The sequence below is a fragment of the Entamoeba dispar genome, genomic scaffold, assembly GCF_000209125.1.
Source record: "Entamoeba dispar SAW760 scf_1105229462253 genomic scaffold, whole genome shotgun sequence".
Lineage (NCBI taxonomy): Eukaryota > Evosea > Mastigamoebida > Endamoebidae > Entamoeba > Entamoeba dispar.
This window is the reverse complement of record NW_001855100.1, coordinates 1-14,481: the sequence shown is the minus strand read 5'-3', so window position 1 is coordinate 14,481 and position 14,481 is coordinate 1. Positions and strand designations below refer to the sequence as shown.

At 24.9% G+C, this 14,481-nt stretch overlaps 10 protein-coding genes across 10 annotated transcripts, besides 26 other annotated features; 4 read left to right on the top strand and 6 right to left on the bottom strand.

The window, feature by feature from the left end:
- Window positions 1-106: a microsatellite.
- Window positions 15-202: a microsatellite.
- Window positions 17-143: a microsatellite.
- On the top strand, window positions 184-1,041 carry EDI_256220 (uncharacterized protein; the record flags this gene model as incomplete). Its single annotated transcript, XM_001739610.1, has 1 exon — window positions 184-1,041. One exon carries the CDS (start codon window positions 184-186, stop codon window positions 1,039-1,041), a length of 858 nt encoding a protein of 285 aa, XP_001739662.1.
- Window positions 323-372: a sequence feature (AT_rich).
- A 70-nt stretch (window positions 1,042-1,111) lies between the features above and the next one.
- Window positions 1,112-2,305, bottom strand: EDI_256210 (uncharacterized protein; the record flags this gene model as incomplete). The annotated part of the gene is made up of 1 exon (XM_001739609.1): window positions 1,112-2,305. The coding sequence occupies one exon, from the start codon at window positions 2,303-2,305 to the stop codon at window positions 1,112-1,114; it is 1,194 nt and encodes a 397-aa protein (XP_001739661.1).
- Window positions 2,179-2,235: a sequence feature (AT_rich).
- Window position 2,306: 1 nt separating the features above from the next.
- Window positions 2,307-2,403: a sequence feature (AT_rich).
- A 22-nt stretch (window positions 2,404-2,425) lies between these two features.
- Window positions 2,426-2,474: a sequence feature (AT_rich).
- Window positions 2,475-2,533: 59 nt separating this feature from the next.
- On the bottom strand, window positions 2,534-2,935 carry EDI_256200 (uncharacterized protein; the record flags this gene model as incomplete). The annotated part of the gene is made up of 1 exon (XM_001739608.1): window positions 2,534-2,935. The coding sequence occupies one exon, from the start codon at window positions 2,933-2,935 to the stop codon at window positions 2,534-2,536; it is 402 nt and encodes a 133-aa protein (XP_001739660.1).
- Window positions 2,936-3,066: 131 nt separating this feature from the next.
- EDI_256190 (uncharacterized protein) lies at window positions 3,067-3,741 on the bottom strand (the record flags this gene model as incomplete). Its single annotated transcript, XM_001739607.1, has 1 exon — window positions 3,067-3,741. One exon carries the CDS (start codon window positions 3,739-3,741, stop codon window positions 3,067-3,069), a length of 675 nt encoding a protein of 224 aa, XP_001739659.1.
- Window positions 3,187-3,208: a sequence feature (AT_rich).
- Window positions 3,628-3,650: a sequence feature (AT_rich).
- A 3-nt stretch (window positions 3,742-3,744) lies between the features above and the next one.
- Window positions 3,745-3,787: a sequence feature (AT_rich).
- A 417-nt stretch (window positions 3,788-4,204) lies between these two features.
- Window positions 4,205-4,322: a sequence feature (AT_rich).
- A 116-nt stretch (window positions 4,323-4,438) lies between these two features.
- Window positions 4,439-4,517: a sequence feature (AT_rich).
- A 42-nt stretch (window positions 4,518-4,559) lies between these two features.
- Window positions 4,560-4,618: a microsatellite.
- Window positions 4,612-5,373, bottom strand: EDI_256180 (uncharacterized protein; the record flags this gene model as incomplete). Its single annotated transcript, XM_001739606.1, has 1 exon — window positions 4,612-5,373. One exon carries the CDS (start codon window positions 5,371-5,373, stop codon window positions 4,612-4,614), a length of 762 nt encoding a protein of 253 aa, XP_001739658.1.
- Window positions 5,373-5,421: a microsatellite.
- A 210-nt stretch (window positions 5,422-5,631) lies between these two features.
- Window positions 5,632-5,688: a sequence feature (AT_rich).
- Window positions 5,689-5,821: 133 nt separating this feature from the next.
- EDI_256170 (uncharacterized protein) lies at window positions 5,822-6,784 on the top strand (the record flags this gene model as incomplete). Its single annotated transcript, XM_001739605.1, has 1 exon — window positions 5,822-6,784. The coding sequence occupies one exon, from the start codon at window positions 5,822-5,824 to the stop codon at window positions 6,782-6,784; it is 963 nt and encodes a 320-aa protein (XP_001739657.1).
- Window positions 6,785-6,899: 115 nt separating this feature from the next.
- Window positions 6,900-6,929: a sequence feature (AT_rich).
- Window positions 6,930-6,999: 70 nt separating this feature from the next.
- Window positions 7,000-8,664, top strand: EDI_256160 (FYVE, RhoGEF and PH domain-containing protein, putative; the record flags this gene model as incomplete). Its single annotated transcript, XM_001739604.1, has 1 exon — window positions 7,000-8,664. One exon carries the CDS (start codon window positions 7,000-7,002, stop codon window positions 8,662-8,664), a length of 1,665 nt encoding a protein of 554 aa, XP_001739656.1.
- A 117-nt stretch (window positions 8,665-8,781) lies between these two features.
- Window positions 8,782-10,329, bottom strand: EDI_256150 (importin subunit alpha-1, putative; the record flags this gene model as incomplete). The annotated part of the gene is made up of 1 exon (XM_001739603.1): window positions 8,782-10,329. One exon carries the CDS (start codon window positions 10,327-10,329, stop codon window positions 8,782-8,784), a length of 1,548 nt encoding a protein of 515 aa, XP_001739655.1.
- Window positions 10,330-10,360: 31 nt separating this feature from the next.
- Window positions 10,361-10,422: a sequence feature (AT_rich).
- Window positions 10,423-10,757: 335 nt separating this feature from the next.
- Window positions 10,758-11,135, top strand: EDI_256140 (uncharacterized protein; the record flags this gene model as incomplete). The annotated part of the gene is made up of 1 exon (XM_001739602.1): window positions 10,758-11,135. The coding sequence occupies one exon, from the start codon at window positions 10,758-10,760 to the stop codon at window positions 11,133-11,135; it is 378 nt and encodes a 125-aa protein (XP_001739654.1).
- Window positions 11,136-12,213: 1,078 nt separating this feature from the next.
- EDI_256130 (uncharacterized protein) lies at window positions 12,214-12,573 on the bottom strand (the record flags this gene model as incomplete). Its single annotated transcript, XM_001739601.1, has 1 exon — window positions 12,214-12,573. One exon carries the CDS (start codon window positions 12,571-12,573, stop codon window positions 12,214-12,216), a length of 360 nt encoding a protein of 119 aa, XP_001739653.1.
- A 25-nt stretch (window positions 12,574-12,598) lies between these two features.
- Window positions 12,599-13,359: a repeat region.
- Window positions 13,360-13,388: 29 nt separating this feature from the next.
- Window positions 13,389-13,460: a microsatellite.
- A 123-nt stretch (window positions 13,461-13,583) lies between these two features.
- Window positions 13,584-13,654: a sequence feature (AT_rich).
- Window positions 13,655-13,800: 146 nt separating this feature from the next.
- Window positions 13,801-13,963: a microsatellite.
- Window positions 13,964-13,968: 5 nt separating this feature from the next.
- Window positions 13,969-14,013: a sequence feature (AT_rich).
- A 2-nt stretch (window positions 14,014-14,015) lies between these two features.
- Window positions 14,016-14,132: a microsatellite.
- Window positions 14,133-14,134: 2 nt separating this feature from the next.
- Window positions 14,135-14,259: a microsatellite.
- Window positions 14,260-14,284: 25 nt separating this feature from the next.
- Window positions 14,285-14,333: a sequence feature (AT_rich).
- Window positions 14,334-14,383: a microsatellite.
- Window positions 14,384-14,481: the final 98 nt, after the last annotated feature.

Genomic DNA, 14,481 nt, shown 5'->3' with positions numbered 1-14,481 from the left:
AGAAAAGAAATTGAAGAAATGAAATATAAAAGAAAAGAAAATATTGAATGGATTAAAAAAGAACTTCAAAGAAAAATTAAAATAATAAAAGATAAAAAGAAAAGAATTCAAATATTAGTTAATAAAATTATTAAAAAAACAAATAGTGGTACTAAAGAAGAAATTATAACTGCTACAAATAAAATGAAAGATATTAATAAAAGTTTAAAACCATTAAATATTATTGAAAAAAGTATTAAACAAAAACTTGAAAGATATAATGAAGAAATTATTAATAAAAGAATTGAAGAATTTGAAAAAATAATGATTCATGAAGCACAACTTATTATTCATAAAAAAGATTTAATTAATAATAATTTAATTAAATATAAACGAAATGCACAAAATCTTAGTAAAAGAATATCTAAATGTAAAGGAAAATTAAGTCCTAAATTTTATATGAGAAGAAATAAAATTTATAATATGATTAAGAAAGAAGAAGAAAAACTAAAATTAATTGGTGAAGAAGCTATTAAAAAAGCAAGAAACATTGAATTCTATTTACTTGAAATGAATCGTCTTTTCAAAAGAAAATCAAAAGCTGATCATTTGAAAATTAAAAATCTTCTTAAGTTGAGAGATACAATTGTCTGTCAAATATCTCGTAAATTCTATGACAACAACATTAAATCCCTTACTAATCAAATTAAACTTAGACTTCATAGAAATAAACACATTAATACTATTCTAAATAATCTCATTAATGAATTAAGAAATCCTAATGGTAAATATTTATTCTCTATTCTCAATAACACAAATTCTCTTAATCAAATTTGTTCCATTTGTGAAAATATCGGAAATTATGTCATTGACAAAATCGCTAAAGGTACTCCTCATCTTCTTCTTACTAAAAATGTCCTCAACTATTGTCAATCCTCTCCTAATGAAAGACTTTGTTTAGAAAGTTTCATGAAAATCCAACTCATCGATTTATCTCATGATTTACCTGCTTCTGGAAATCAACTTTGTACTTCATTAGGTTTCTGTTCTAAAAGCTGGTAATTGACAATCATTTATATTTTTGAATTTACTGTTTTATTCAACACTTAGATAAATAAATAGAAACAACCACTTAATTATAATTTATAAAACATCGTTCAGGAAGAATATAATCTTTAAACAAACGATAATGACACTGATAAAAACAACTATCCCCAAATTTTACAAGAGAAGAGCATAAATTGATTTGTGTTAATGAGGTGCATTTCTTAAAAGCACAGACGTCAATTGAAGTTACTGTAGATGGAATACTTATTTGGTAGAGAGAGAAACATTCACTAAACGTGTAGGGATTTATTTTGTTAATACACGGAATATTAACTGAACGAAGAGAAGAACAACCACAAAAAGCAAACGAACCTATTGATGTTATTGTTTGAGGTAGTTGTACTGATACTAAATTAGTGCATTGAGCGAAAGCGTTATCACCAATTGAAACTAAATAAGGGGGAAAAGATATTTGAGAGAGAGAATGACACCCATAACATAGTGTTGGTGGTAAAGAAGTGATATTTGTTGACAATATCAGATGACTAACTTTAGCACAATTTTTGAACGCACCGTTTCCTAATTCTGTGATTTCATTTGATAGTTTAATAAATGTTAGTGAAGAACAATTCAAAAAACAATCAGAGCCAATACTTTGGATGTGACTCGGTATTTGTAAGAATTTTTTGTTTTCTTCTTTTTGTTGGTCTGTTGGTTCATTAGCACTATCTTCAAGAAAGTCAGGTTGAAGATTTAGTGAGACGCTTTGATGCTTTGAATGATTTAATTGAGGATTTTCATTAACAGAATTTAGAATATTATTATTTAAATTGTTAATGATAGAACAATGAGGACGCGGAGAACAAGGGATAATTTTTTCGAGTTTCGAATCAGCAAATAGCTCTTTTCCAAACGATTTAATCAGTTTAGGAATTTTATTACCAAATTTCATACGATCATTTAATGTATATTCAATACATTTAAATTTAGTTTTTTGTTTATTAGAAGTAAAGAAGAATCTAGAGAAAGTTATTTTACAATCATAACAATAAAATTCAATTGTTGGTATTCTTTCATCTGTTGGAAAATATAAGTGTTGAGTTTGAATTAAAGGGAATAATTTTTTAGTTTTAATAGATATTGGATTCCATCTAAATTTTTTTAATGTTTCATTTAATTTTTTACAAACACAAATAATATTAATAAAATCTTCAGGTGTTTTAAGGTATTGACAAATTATGAGTACTGAATATGAGTCTAACTGTTTTGATTTGTTCATGAAATTTATAAAAATGTAATAAAAAGTTTAAGTTTAAAATTATATATGAGAAAATGATGTTCATAAAAAATTTTACAATAAATAATATTTCTTTTATTCCCCTTCTATTTCAAAACAAAGAATTTAATAAATTTTTGAAGAAAATAACAAAGAATTAAAATATAAAAAACCAAAATAATAACACTGTACAAACAATGAATAGTTATCATTCTTTAGTTGACAAAACCATTAAATTTTCTTTGAAAGATTAAAAGCAAAATCAAAAATTAACCACCAACGATTTATTTGGTCAGATGGTAGTTTATTATGCCAATCTTGATCAAACTCTAATTTTTCTCCTGCAACGACAATTTCTGGTTTGCCATTAGAGTTTATTTCTTGAATTGGAATTAATGAAGCAATTTCTTCCATTGGTCTATTATTTACTTTTAACAATTTCACAAAATTAATAAAAAACAGACGAAGAACAGTTCTTGTATCATCACTTGGACTAACAATATGATCAATAATAACTTTATCATTTGGTGTTCTAAAAACACAGTGGTTGTCTGTTTTAATTTTTTGGTAAAACCCAAGGCTTTTAAGAAATTCTTCATGGTTCTTTCCGAGTATTATTGATTCGTGGGGCATTAAGTAGTTATAAATTTTAAGTTCTTCTTTTTCTTTTTATAGTATAAAGAATATTCTGGAATTTATGCTCTAAAAATAAACTAGGTATGAAAATTTTTTGATTTTTGAAAAAAAGACTAACATAATTCAAATTAAAGAATATCATCTTCTGATGCTTCCCCATAATATATTCCGAGAATAGCAATAATAACATTATATGATGGTAATATACTATCATGTGGATCTAGAATTGCATGTTTTGCACGGCAAAGATATTTTAAAATATTATTTAAAGTAGCAGAAACTTCTGGTTCAAAAGGAGATTGAAGAAATAGTAAAAGGGCATATAACCATTCTAAGAATACATGAGGGTAAGACGTTTTTGATTTACAAATATTTCTTGAATAATTAAGTAATTCAATAATTTGTGTATTCTGAAAGGATGCAAGATATTCTATTTTCGGAGATTGTTTGATTAGTTTATTGTATTCATCAAATGATGGAAATGGATAACTTGAAGGTGGTAGTCCTGAAATGATTGACTGAATTTCATTACGATGAGACGTGAACCTATCTTTATAAAGAAAGAGAAACTCAGGAACAATTCTGAAATTTACTCCAGGATCAGGAATTCTGTTTATTGGTAAATGTGGTTCAGTTTGAGTTTGTGGTAAAATAAGACATTGTTGAGAACAAGCATTTCTACATTCTTCATTTTTTTTTAAATAAATATAAACATCATGAAATGGATGTAATGGATCTTCGAAGCCATCAGGAAGAGTTAGCGATTGTTGTGCGTATTGTTCAACTTCAGTGTTGTTACTCATTTGATTAATTATTTAAGATTTTTTCTAGAATTTTTAAAATAATATACCATCTTCTTTGAAGTATTAGCATTTCATTTAAAAGATTTATACTTTGAGTACTTCATCAGGTATCACCTTTTTATTCAATTTTCAAATTTATTGTTCAAACTAGTTTTTGTAAATAATACACTCAACTCAACTATCATCATGACTATTTCATAATACACTAAAAATTAATTTAGCGTTGAAACCATTTTTATCAAGAAGAAATTCTTGCATAACAGAGTACCAACTAAGATCAAATAAACTTTATTAAACGAAATATAGAAAAAAAAAGATAAAGAACAAGTTGTCTAGTATTAAAAGAGTGAAAGTGATAGTAAAAAATAAATGAGTAATAACTATAACAAAGAATAATAGAATGTTTTATGAAAATAAAATCTTGATAATAAATAGATAAATTAAAAATGAAAGTTAATCACGGAATAAAAAAATTACTTCTAAAAATGTAATTTGTAATATTTTTTAAATAGGAAACATTTCTATAAATTGAATAATTAAAAAAAATTAACATAAAAAAAATAAGTTATAAATGATATTATGGAAAGATTGAAATTTTTTTATTTGATAAAACAGTTAGTTGTATAAAGTATGTCTTTTTTTTCTTTAAATAGAAGTATTTGAATAATATATAAAATATGTCAGACGTTTTGAAAAGAATAAATATCAATTCTATAAATTTATTTTTTAATAAATTTTTTTTAAAAATGAATAATTGAAATAATTTTATTTATTAAGTGAAATGAAAAACAATTAATCATTTTAAACGATTTTTTATTAATTAAAACAAAAAACAAAAACACAAATAAACAAAAAAAAAGGATAAAATTATCAATAATATAATTGTTGTTGAGGAACCATTGATTGGACTTGAGGAGGAACTGACGCAACAAATATTTTTGATTTAATTGTTTTGTACAAATCACAAAGTGTTGAAGCTAAATATTCTGAATTTGTTTTTGAACAACAAAAAGTTCTTGTTCCATTTGATTTATGAAAATCACATTTAAAATTATTATTACAAGTCCAACAAACTAAAGGTTTATAGAAATTATAAATTGCATTAGTATTTGGAATAATTTCTTTAAATCTATTAACACATTCAACAAAATCGTCAACAGAAAACATAGTATTAAAAACACTTCTTCTTACATCAGAGACTTTAGCTTGAGAAGCTAAAAATTCAATACATTGAACACTTGATATAAATGGTGTACAAATAACAATTGGTAACATTGATGAATCACTATATTTTGACATATTTGATTTAATAAATGAGTTAATTTTTTTCCATAAAAAATCAAAATCAGTTTGTGGAACTGGATTATTTTCTTGTGAAATTCCATGTTCAAAATCTGTATAGTGCTTAGAATTAAGAAAATGTTGAATAGGAATTGGTTGATTAATAATCGTTTGAAAACACTCAATATTAATTGTTCCATTTAATAATGTTGGTTTAATACAAATCTCTACTGGAACTGTACAAATATCAGTTTTATAACTTATTTGAAAATCTAAAATAAAAAATAATTGTTGTTCTACTCGTGGTCCAAGTCCATTAAGTATTTGAAATAATGCATCAGCCCTTGACATCTTTGTTTTATTCTATTTTTTAGTTTTTTCTTCTTTCTTTTTTTTTTTAATTAAACCTTTTTCCTATTTAATGTAATAACATTATTTTCTAAAACAAAATAATGCTATTTTTTATTTACATTTCGAAATAAATGAGGAATTTTCCTTTTTGATTTTTAATAATTTAACTTTTCTATATATTTCCAAAATCTTCTGGTGCAGCGTAATGTCTAAAACTGGATCTACACCAAATAAAAATAAACTCATCCCGAACTTCTCTATTATAATTTATTTTAAAAAAATTAACTATTTTAAATAGTAACAATAATAAAAAAAGAAATCCAAAAGAGAAAGAGGAAATTGATTAACCACAACATGAAAACTTAAAAAAGAAAAAGCTAAAGAATTAAGGAAAGTGAATAATAATGAATGTCCCGACTCTGAACAAATTTTTTTGTCTATAAAACCAATGTACATATACTATAAACGAGTAGAAATTGAAATACAAGCAATTCAAAAAGCATTTCCTATGTCACCAACAGTTTTACCTCATCCTCTTAATTATTCACAGTATGCAACTTTAGTTGGAACAATTCCAATTCAATATTTAGGTGTTCAATATAATATTCCTATCATGGTAATGTTTCCTTACGACTATCCTATGAAACCCCCTTTCTTTTTTACTGACCCTTCTCCTGATATGGTTATTGTCCCTCAACATCCTTACGCTATGGCTGATAGAACGATCGTTCATCCTTTATTACAACGATGGAATGATTCATCAAACAGTTTAGATGTTTTAGTTTGTCTTCAACAAGATTTTTCTAATTATCCTCCTCTAAAGAAAAAAAAGGAAAATCTTTCAGAAATTCAAGCTAATCTTCAACAACAAATTCAACAGTTAAAACAAGGATCTTCTGATGATAGAACTGGTCAATGGAAAGAAAGAAACGGTATTAATCCTCATTCCCCTTATTCAATTTCTCCTCCTTTCACTCCATATCCATACCAACATCAATCTTTCTATCCTCCATATGGATATAACACTTCTCCCTATTGTCAACATCCATTAGATTATTATCAAACAAATAATTTATATCAATTTGGGTATAACCCATTTCGTCTATTACCAAAACCAAATGGAATACAACCACACCCTAACTCTGCTTTCCGTTTTGATTACAGTCATCAATTTTTGCCTCAAGTTGATCCTTCACTTCCTCAAACACTTCGTTCTACTACAAGTCAACAAGAATTTAGTCAAATTGCTCAAAAACTTAAACAACAACAAGTCAATAAAAATGAACCACTACCTGATGTTAGTACTTTATCATTGAAAGATATTGACCAACTCCTTGTAGAAGGCAAAATAAGTATTGAAACATATAAAAGAATGTATATCGATTATCAAAGAAGGGTGCATAAGAAGTAAAAATTTAAACCATGGTATTTGTATATTATTTTATTAAGTGAATTTAATCGTTCTTCAATAATTCTTCTCTTGTTTATTTATGAATTAATACTTTTCCTTATTATTAAAACGAAAGAAATAAATAAAAAAAAAATTTCTTTTTTAAGCTTTCTTTTCAACTCATATTTTTTTAAATAAAAAGAATAAAGTCGAACAAAGAGAACTTAAATTAATTTATGGAAGGAATCACTAAAGAAAGCAAAAAACCATTAACTAAACGACAACGAGTAGCACAAGAAATTTTAGCTACAGAAATTAGTTATGTCAAATCTTTGGAAGACTGTGAGAAGTATTATCATGAAGTACTTAAGCAATCAAAAATAGCAAAACAAGAAGAGGTTGATGATGTTTTTAGAGATTTTGATCAAATTATTGCAGTAAATGAACAGCTTAAGAAAACATTAATGAGTACTGATGAAAATGAAGATTTAGAAGATGTTATTATAGTTAAATTTAAGACAATAGTCCCTTTCTTAAAAGCATATAAACAATTCGTTAGTTATAATGAAAAAGCATTTAATATTATTGCTGATTGGGAAGAAAATAAATCTATGAATGAGTTGCTTGAACAGTGCAGAGAAAATTTACCTGGTGATATCAAACATGATTTACGTTCATTTTTAATCATGCCAGTTCAAAGACTACCTAGATATGTATTATTATTAAAAGAGCTTCAAAAAAATACTCCAAAAGATCATAAAGATTATGGTATTCTTAATGAAACATTAATTAAAATGGAAGAAGTGACTAAAGATGTAAATGAATCTATTAAAGAATCTGAAAGAAGATTAGCACTATTCCGAATGAAGAAGGTTTTAACAAATTATTCTGCTTTTAATGAAAGTGTTGTTAAAAAAGGGGAAAAGTATGAAAAAGATATTGTTCAGGCTCATAGATTTTTTGTACAAGAAGGTGAATTAACAAAAGTATGTCGTAAAGCAAACAAGGAAAGATATTTTGTATTATTTAATGATATTCTTATATATGGAGAAGGAAATGAACATTCTGTACAAATTAGTGAAGTATTTAAAATGAAAACAACAATTATTAAAGACAATAAAGACACAGATAAAATTCAAAACGCATTTCAGATAATGAATTCAGAACGAAGTTTTGTTGTGTTTGCTAAGAGTAAAGAAGAAAAAGAGTTATGGTTTAAAAATATTAGTGAACAAATAAAAAATGCTAAAGAAACTATTGGAGACAAGGGTCAAGATGAATTCATTCGTCCTGTTTTTGTTCCTGACAGTGATTCACCTGAATGTGCATTATGTAAAGTTAAATTTACTTTTGTTAATAGAAGACATCACTGCAGAAAATGTGGTAAATGTATTTGTGGAGAATGTAGTAAAGGAAGAATTCCAATTACACCACAGAGTACTGTTTTAGAACGTGTTTGTAAAGTGTGTTTTAATGAATATTCATCAAACCATCCAGATGATAGAAGATTAAGTAAAGTTTCTAGTTCGAAGAAATTAGTGAAAGAAAAAGAAAAAAAGAGCGAAAATTCTGAAATACATGAGGCAAAAGATGGTAGCAAAGAAGAGTTTAAAAATGAAAGTATAAACGATGTAACAAGGGATAATGAAGAAACAAAAGCAGAAGGTGCTAAATTAGAAGAAACTAAAAGTATAGAAGAAAATGGTATTATTTCATCAATTAGTATAGCCAATAATAGAGCTTCTAAATGGGTATTAGGATCAAAAAGTACAGCTGGAGATAAACAACCACCACTAACAAGGCCACGAGTTTCTACAAATTCAAGTAAAAATAAAAGCGCATTTTTTAAACAAACAGGACATAACCCAGCATTAGTACAAAATTTTACTTCAGAGCTTTAATAATAAAATTCATATTTTACAAGACAAATCAAATGTAATCAACGAAGAAGTCAATTTTGATTAATTTTTCAATAATAACGTTATTGATATTTTTTAAAGTCAATTTATGAATGAACATTAAAATAATGAAGAAGTTACGTACTTCATTGATTTTTTAATTTTATTTAGTTGTTCAATAACTAAAGAATTTGAAGAGAATTTAGAGAGTTCAAATGAAGAAAGAATATTGTCAAGATTTCTTTCTTGTAAATTATCAATAATATGATAACAAAAATTTGTTTTCTGATCAAACTCAGAAAGGATAAACACACAACTAAGAAGTTGAGTAATAAATTTTGTATTATCATCATCAAAGAATAACATGAACATTAAATAAAAGTCTTTAATAGATAATAATTTAAGTAATTCTTTTGGTGATTTAATTGATAAAATACAATTAGTTACAAGCCACCCAATTTCTTTTTTAAATTCAAAATCACTATAATTACTACTAATTAAAGGTGGTAAATCTACAAAAACATTTGATATTAATGTTGGTATTACTTTTGTATTTGGTATAAGAACTAACTCAGATAATACAAAAGCTGCATGAACTTTTGTTTTACTATCACATTGTGAATGGATAATAATATTTAAATGACTTATTACATTATGTTCAAATAACCAATTTGCACTGGAAACATCATTATCAATATAACTAACTAATACAGCTAATATAGCACCAATAATATCATTATTTGTAGTTGATAAACATGAAAGAATTGTTTCTAATAGCTCAGAGTCCTGAAATTTACAAATATTTTGTGGGTTAGAGACTATAAAAGAAAATCCCCAAAGTGCATCAGCCATAATTTTATCAAATTTCTTTTGTTTGATTGAAGACAAAATGTAAGGAAGTAACATTTGTACTTTCTCTAAATCTACAAATGGTTGACCTCTACATAAATTTGAAATCAAAAACATTAACCTTTCTTTCATTGGTGTTACGTTACTATACATACTAGCTAATTTTTGAATCAAGCTTACAACATTTTCTCCAAGGAGGTAATCTCTTGTTTCCGCACGATCACCAGCTATATTTCCAATTAGTGTAATAACTGTAATTCTTAATTCAGTTGGTGCAGTTTCTATTTTATGTGAAAGAGCATAGATTATCTTTTCATTAATAAATCCAGTGACAAAGTCTGACGACTCAAGTAAAAGTAAATTGATTATCTCAATCGAAAGTGCAGAAACTGATGAGTTAGGATGATTAATAAAATTGACAAGAACTGGAATAAGTCCTGTTGGTTCAATAACTTTGTAACTTGTATATCCATTTAATTTTATCCCCTGAAAAAGTTGTTCTAACAACTCTTTAACTCTTTCTGGAACGTTTTGTGATTCAACTAAAGAATTAGCAAAATAAGAAATAGATCGAGTGTGTTGCCTGCGTGCGCTTGGTGATTCTATTGTTTGAGTCTGACGTTGTAATTTCCCTGTCCCACGAACCAAAAAATCATCCTCATCACCTTCTTCCATTTTTGACTCTTCTTGAACTTGTGATTGATACTCTGTTCTCCGTTTTGCTAAAGATTGCACTCTCCTTGAAGTCCTCAGCTGTGACCTTTCTTTCTGTCGTGCTTCTTTATTTTCATTAATAAAATCAAATCGAATGTTTGACATAGTTAATCAAGTTTTGAAACACCCTTTTCAGTATTTTTTTGATTTTTTTATAAAAAAAAGAAAAACTTAAAATGGTATAATAATTTTTATTTACATACTAACTTATCTTTATTCATGATTTATTTGTTTTTCCTTATGAGGATTAATAAACTAGTTTCTTCATTAGAGATTGTTCTGATACGAACATTACTTTTTCTAAAATAGTAGAACTATATTTTTTCTATGCCGAAGGGTTATTCTTCAGTTCATAAAGACAATAATATCATCACTTTGATGGGATAGTCTTCCTTATTTTTATATTTTCACAGCATTTCTTAATTTGTCAATACCTCATAATCGTCTTACATGCCGTGGCCTAATCTGGCTCAACCAAACAGAACTTCAATGAATGTACAGTAATTACTGTTGCACATCGATTACAAAGTATTATGGATACTAATAAAGTGTTTGTATTTGATAAAGGGAAATTAGTAGAAAATGATTCTCCTTCTCATTTAATTGATAACGAAAATACTATCTTTAATCATCTTGTCCAACAATCAGGTTGTGCTGATGAACTAAAGAGAGTTGCTAAGAAAAAGATTGTCATGTGTACTTCTGCTTTATCATCAACTAAATCACCTCTTCAAACTGATTTAAATCCTGATTTAGAAATTAATCTTGCTGATACATCTAATAGAGCTACTCCAATCCAATTTGAAGTGATGAGTGATAGAGTTGCTTCTAATCGTCATCTTCTTTCTCCTGTTGTTATAAATTCGATTCCTGATACTTCTTCTCCATCTGAATCTTCTTTATCTAATTAACTTTTTTGATTCTCTTCCCACTTTCTTATCTTCTAAATGTTTTGTGTTATTTTTTCAATTTCTTTTTAATCTCTCTTCTGTTTATTCCTTTTATACTCTTCTTTCTCTCTGTGACTTCTCTTATTTATTAATGCATTGTTCTTCTTTATTTCATCTCCACACTTCCTTTATTTGTTTCTTTAAAACATTATCTCCTTTTCTCTTCTCTTTATTATTATATCTATCTCCACTTTCCCTTCCTTTTATCTTTAATACCTCTCTCTTTCAAATGTTTTAAAACCAGTTTATAAGGTATTGGATGTGCAGACTTTTGTTTGTTAAGAGGTATATCTTGTTGTGGCTCTTGGTTGTTACTGAAAAGTTCAATTATTGGAAAACAAGAAATCCTTGGAAAGGTGAGAAATAGTCATAAAGAAAAGAGACTAAGAGGGGTTTAATATACTAACTGATAACATGAGATTGGTGGACTATGTTTTCCAAGTTTGTTCGAAAAGAGTGACAAAAGAATGATGAAGTATCAACAAAGAGAAAAAAAAAAGGAATTAATCAAACAAGATAAGGAGAATAGTTTAATACTATTTACCTGCTGAAATTTTCATTGAATTGAGGACTGATCAGGTTTGTGTCTTCAGTGTAGCTTATTCCTTTTGAAATAAAGTTCCTTTCAGGCCTATTATTCAAATGTTCTTCATTTAAACTCTTACTTGAATTTTAGTTTAAAATAAAGAAGATTGCTTGAAATTCACCATTATGTACATCAACACTTTATCTTAAGAAGAGCACACCCATAAAACATCACGGTATAGTCAATTTTCTTTAATGTCAACAACCATCTGTAAAACTCATTTTTAATCGTAACAACACCTTATATATGCTTAACCCTAAACCCCCACTAGCAAACGGCAATCACTAACTGTTTTAAACGGGGTATTACTGTTTTACCAAAGTCAACACTATAGGCATACAATAATTGTGAATTTAAAGTTACTTTCGTTTTATGATTTTTGTGTGATACTGCTGAGATCATACCCCTTTCTTTTTTAGAGCAAACCGAATGAAAAGATAAAAGAAGAAAGAATTAAATTTTAAGAAGAATGAGATTGCGAATAGCAGAGTCAATGTCATTAAGTTGAGATTCCATAGTTTGACCCACAATTTCAAGATTTCCAAGTTCATTAAGAGTATCTTGAAGTTTTGTTATTGAAAGAGACCAGTGTTTAGTTTGTTTAGAGAGTTGGACTGCATTTAGTTGGAGTTGTTTGTTGAGAGTCTGAATCTCAGAAAGGTTAGAAAGAAGAGGATGAAGAGATGAAATGGAATTATTTCTAGTATTAATCATTAATTCAGAAAGGGCATTGGAAGCGTTGAGGCGTAAACGAGCATTTTCAGCACGAAGAGTTTCAGTTGAAAGACGATGAGAACGGATGATAGAATCCATTAATAAAATTAAAAGTGAAAAACTAAAAAATAATAAAAAATAAAAACACAAAATTAGATTTTTTAAATAACAAATGATTATTTTATTTTCTTCAATATACTCTGTTTCTAACATCAATTCTCTTATATAATGTACATAGAATATTAATATTCTAATATGTTATCAGAATAAATATTATATATTTTATCATTTTAGTGATAAATAATTATATTATAATGATGAAATATAAATATAATTCTAATGTTTTTAAACAACATATTGAATCTTTACATATTAAAATATTAATAATACAATGAATAATTCTATATATATTAATTATTTTAATTTCTCAATAATTCATTATATTTATTTTATAAATATAAATTAATTTGATATTTCTATCTTAAAATATATCAACATGAATAATTTATTATTTCATATATTTCATAATTTGATAATATATTTTATCTTCTAAAAGAAAGAATTATAATTAATACAAAATATTAATTTCAACAATATTAATAGATTTATGATGAATATTAAAATTAATTTCATCAAAATAATTAAATGAATAATTAATATATGTATTTAATTCTTCAATGTATTAAGAAGATATGAATAATAGATGTAATAATGATAAATGAATAGAATAATAAGAAATGAATTAGATTTAATACATCATATCATAAACACTCATTCTTTGATATATATTACAATGATAAAATAAATATTTTTATATTTAATAATAATTATTTGATTATTATTAATTTTATATTATTAAATATCGGGTTTCAATTCATATATTCAATAGTTTCATTTAAATAACATTAAATTCAATTATTATTATTATTATTATTATTATTATTATTATTATTATTATTATTATTATTATTATTATTATTATTATTTAATTAATTTTTATATCACATTTTCATTTAAATTGATTACATTGATTCATCATAATATTCTTATCAATATTTTCTTCATTCTTTTAATTCATTTTAGATATCTATTATTAATATCACTAAATGAATTATTTGATATTTATATTTAAATAGGGTAAAATAATTTGAATCAATAAAATAATAGTTTTTATTATTTTGCTCCAAAAAACTAAAAATAAAAAAGTAAATTAAATACTCATTCCATATTCATTTATATTTGTTTATATTTTATATCATTTTATGTTAAATTGTTCTGAATTATAAATGATTCAGAAATGATATTTGATTCAATGTAAGTACATATTTTTATTATTATTTTATTATTATGTTATTTTTATATTTTATGTATTTTATTATTATATTTATTTTTATTTTTATATTATATATATATCATCATTTTATCTATATATATTATATTTATCTTATTTTATTAATTTTATATTATTATTATTTATATTTTATTTTATATATGAATATATTTTTATTTATATATAATTTATTATATATGAATATATTTCATTATCTTATTTCATTTTTATTATATTTTTATAATTTATATCTATTTTTTTTTATATTATTATTATTTTATTTATATTATATTGATTTTATTTATTATTTCATTTATATATTTTATTTATTATTATATCATTTCTTTTCTCTTATTATTTCTTTATCATTTATTATTATTTATTTAATTGTTATATCTTCTATCTATATCATATGAAATTAATATTTATTATTTATCATATATTACATATTATATACTAATCATATAACATCTATAACTGATTAATAATAAACACTAATAATAAATAATACATATAAATAAAAATTATAAAAATAAAAAAGAATAAAATAAATATATCAATAAAATAAAGTTAAATAAATTGCATCAATAAATTAAACACTTTTATTACATATTTCTAATTTCTGTAATAAAACATACACATATTATTTCATCCTTCTTTTCATCATTTATTATCTC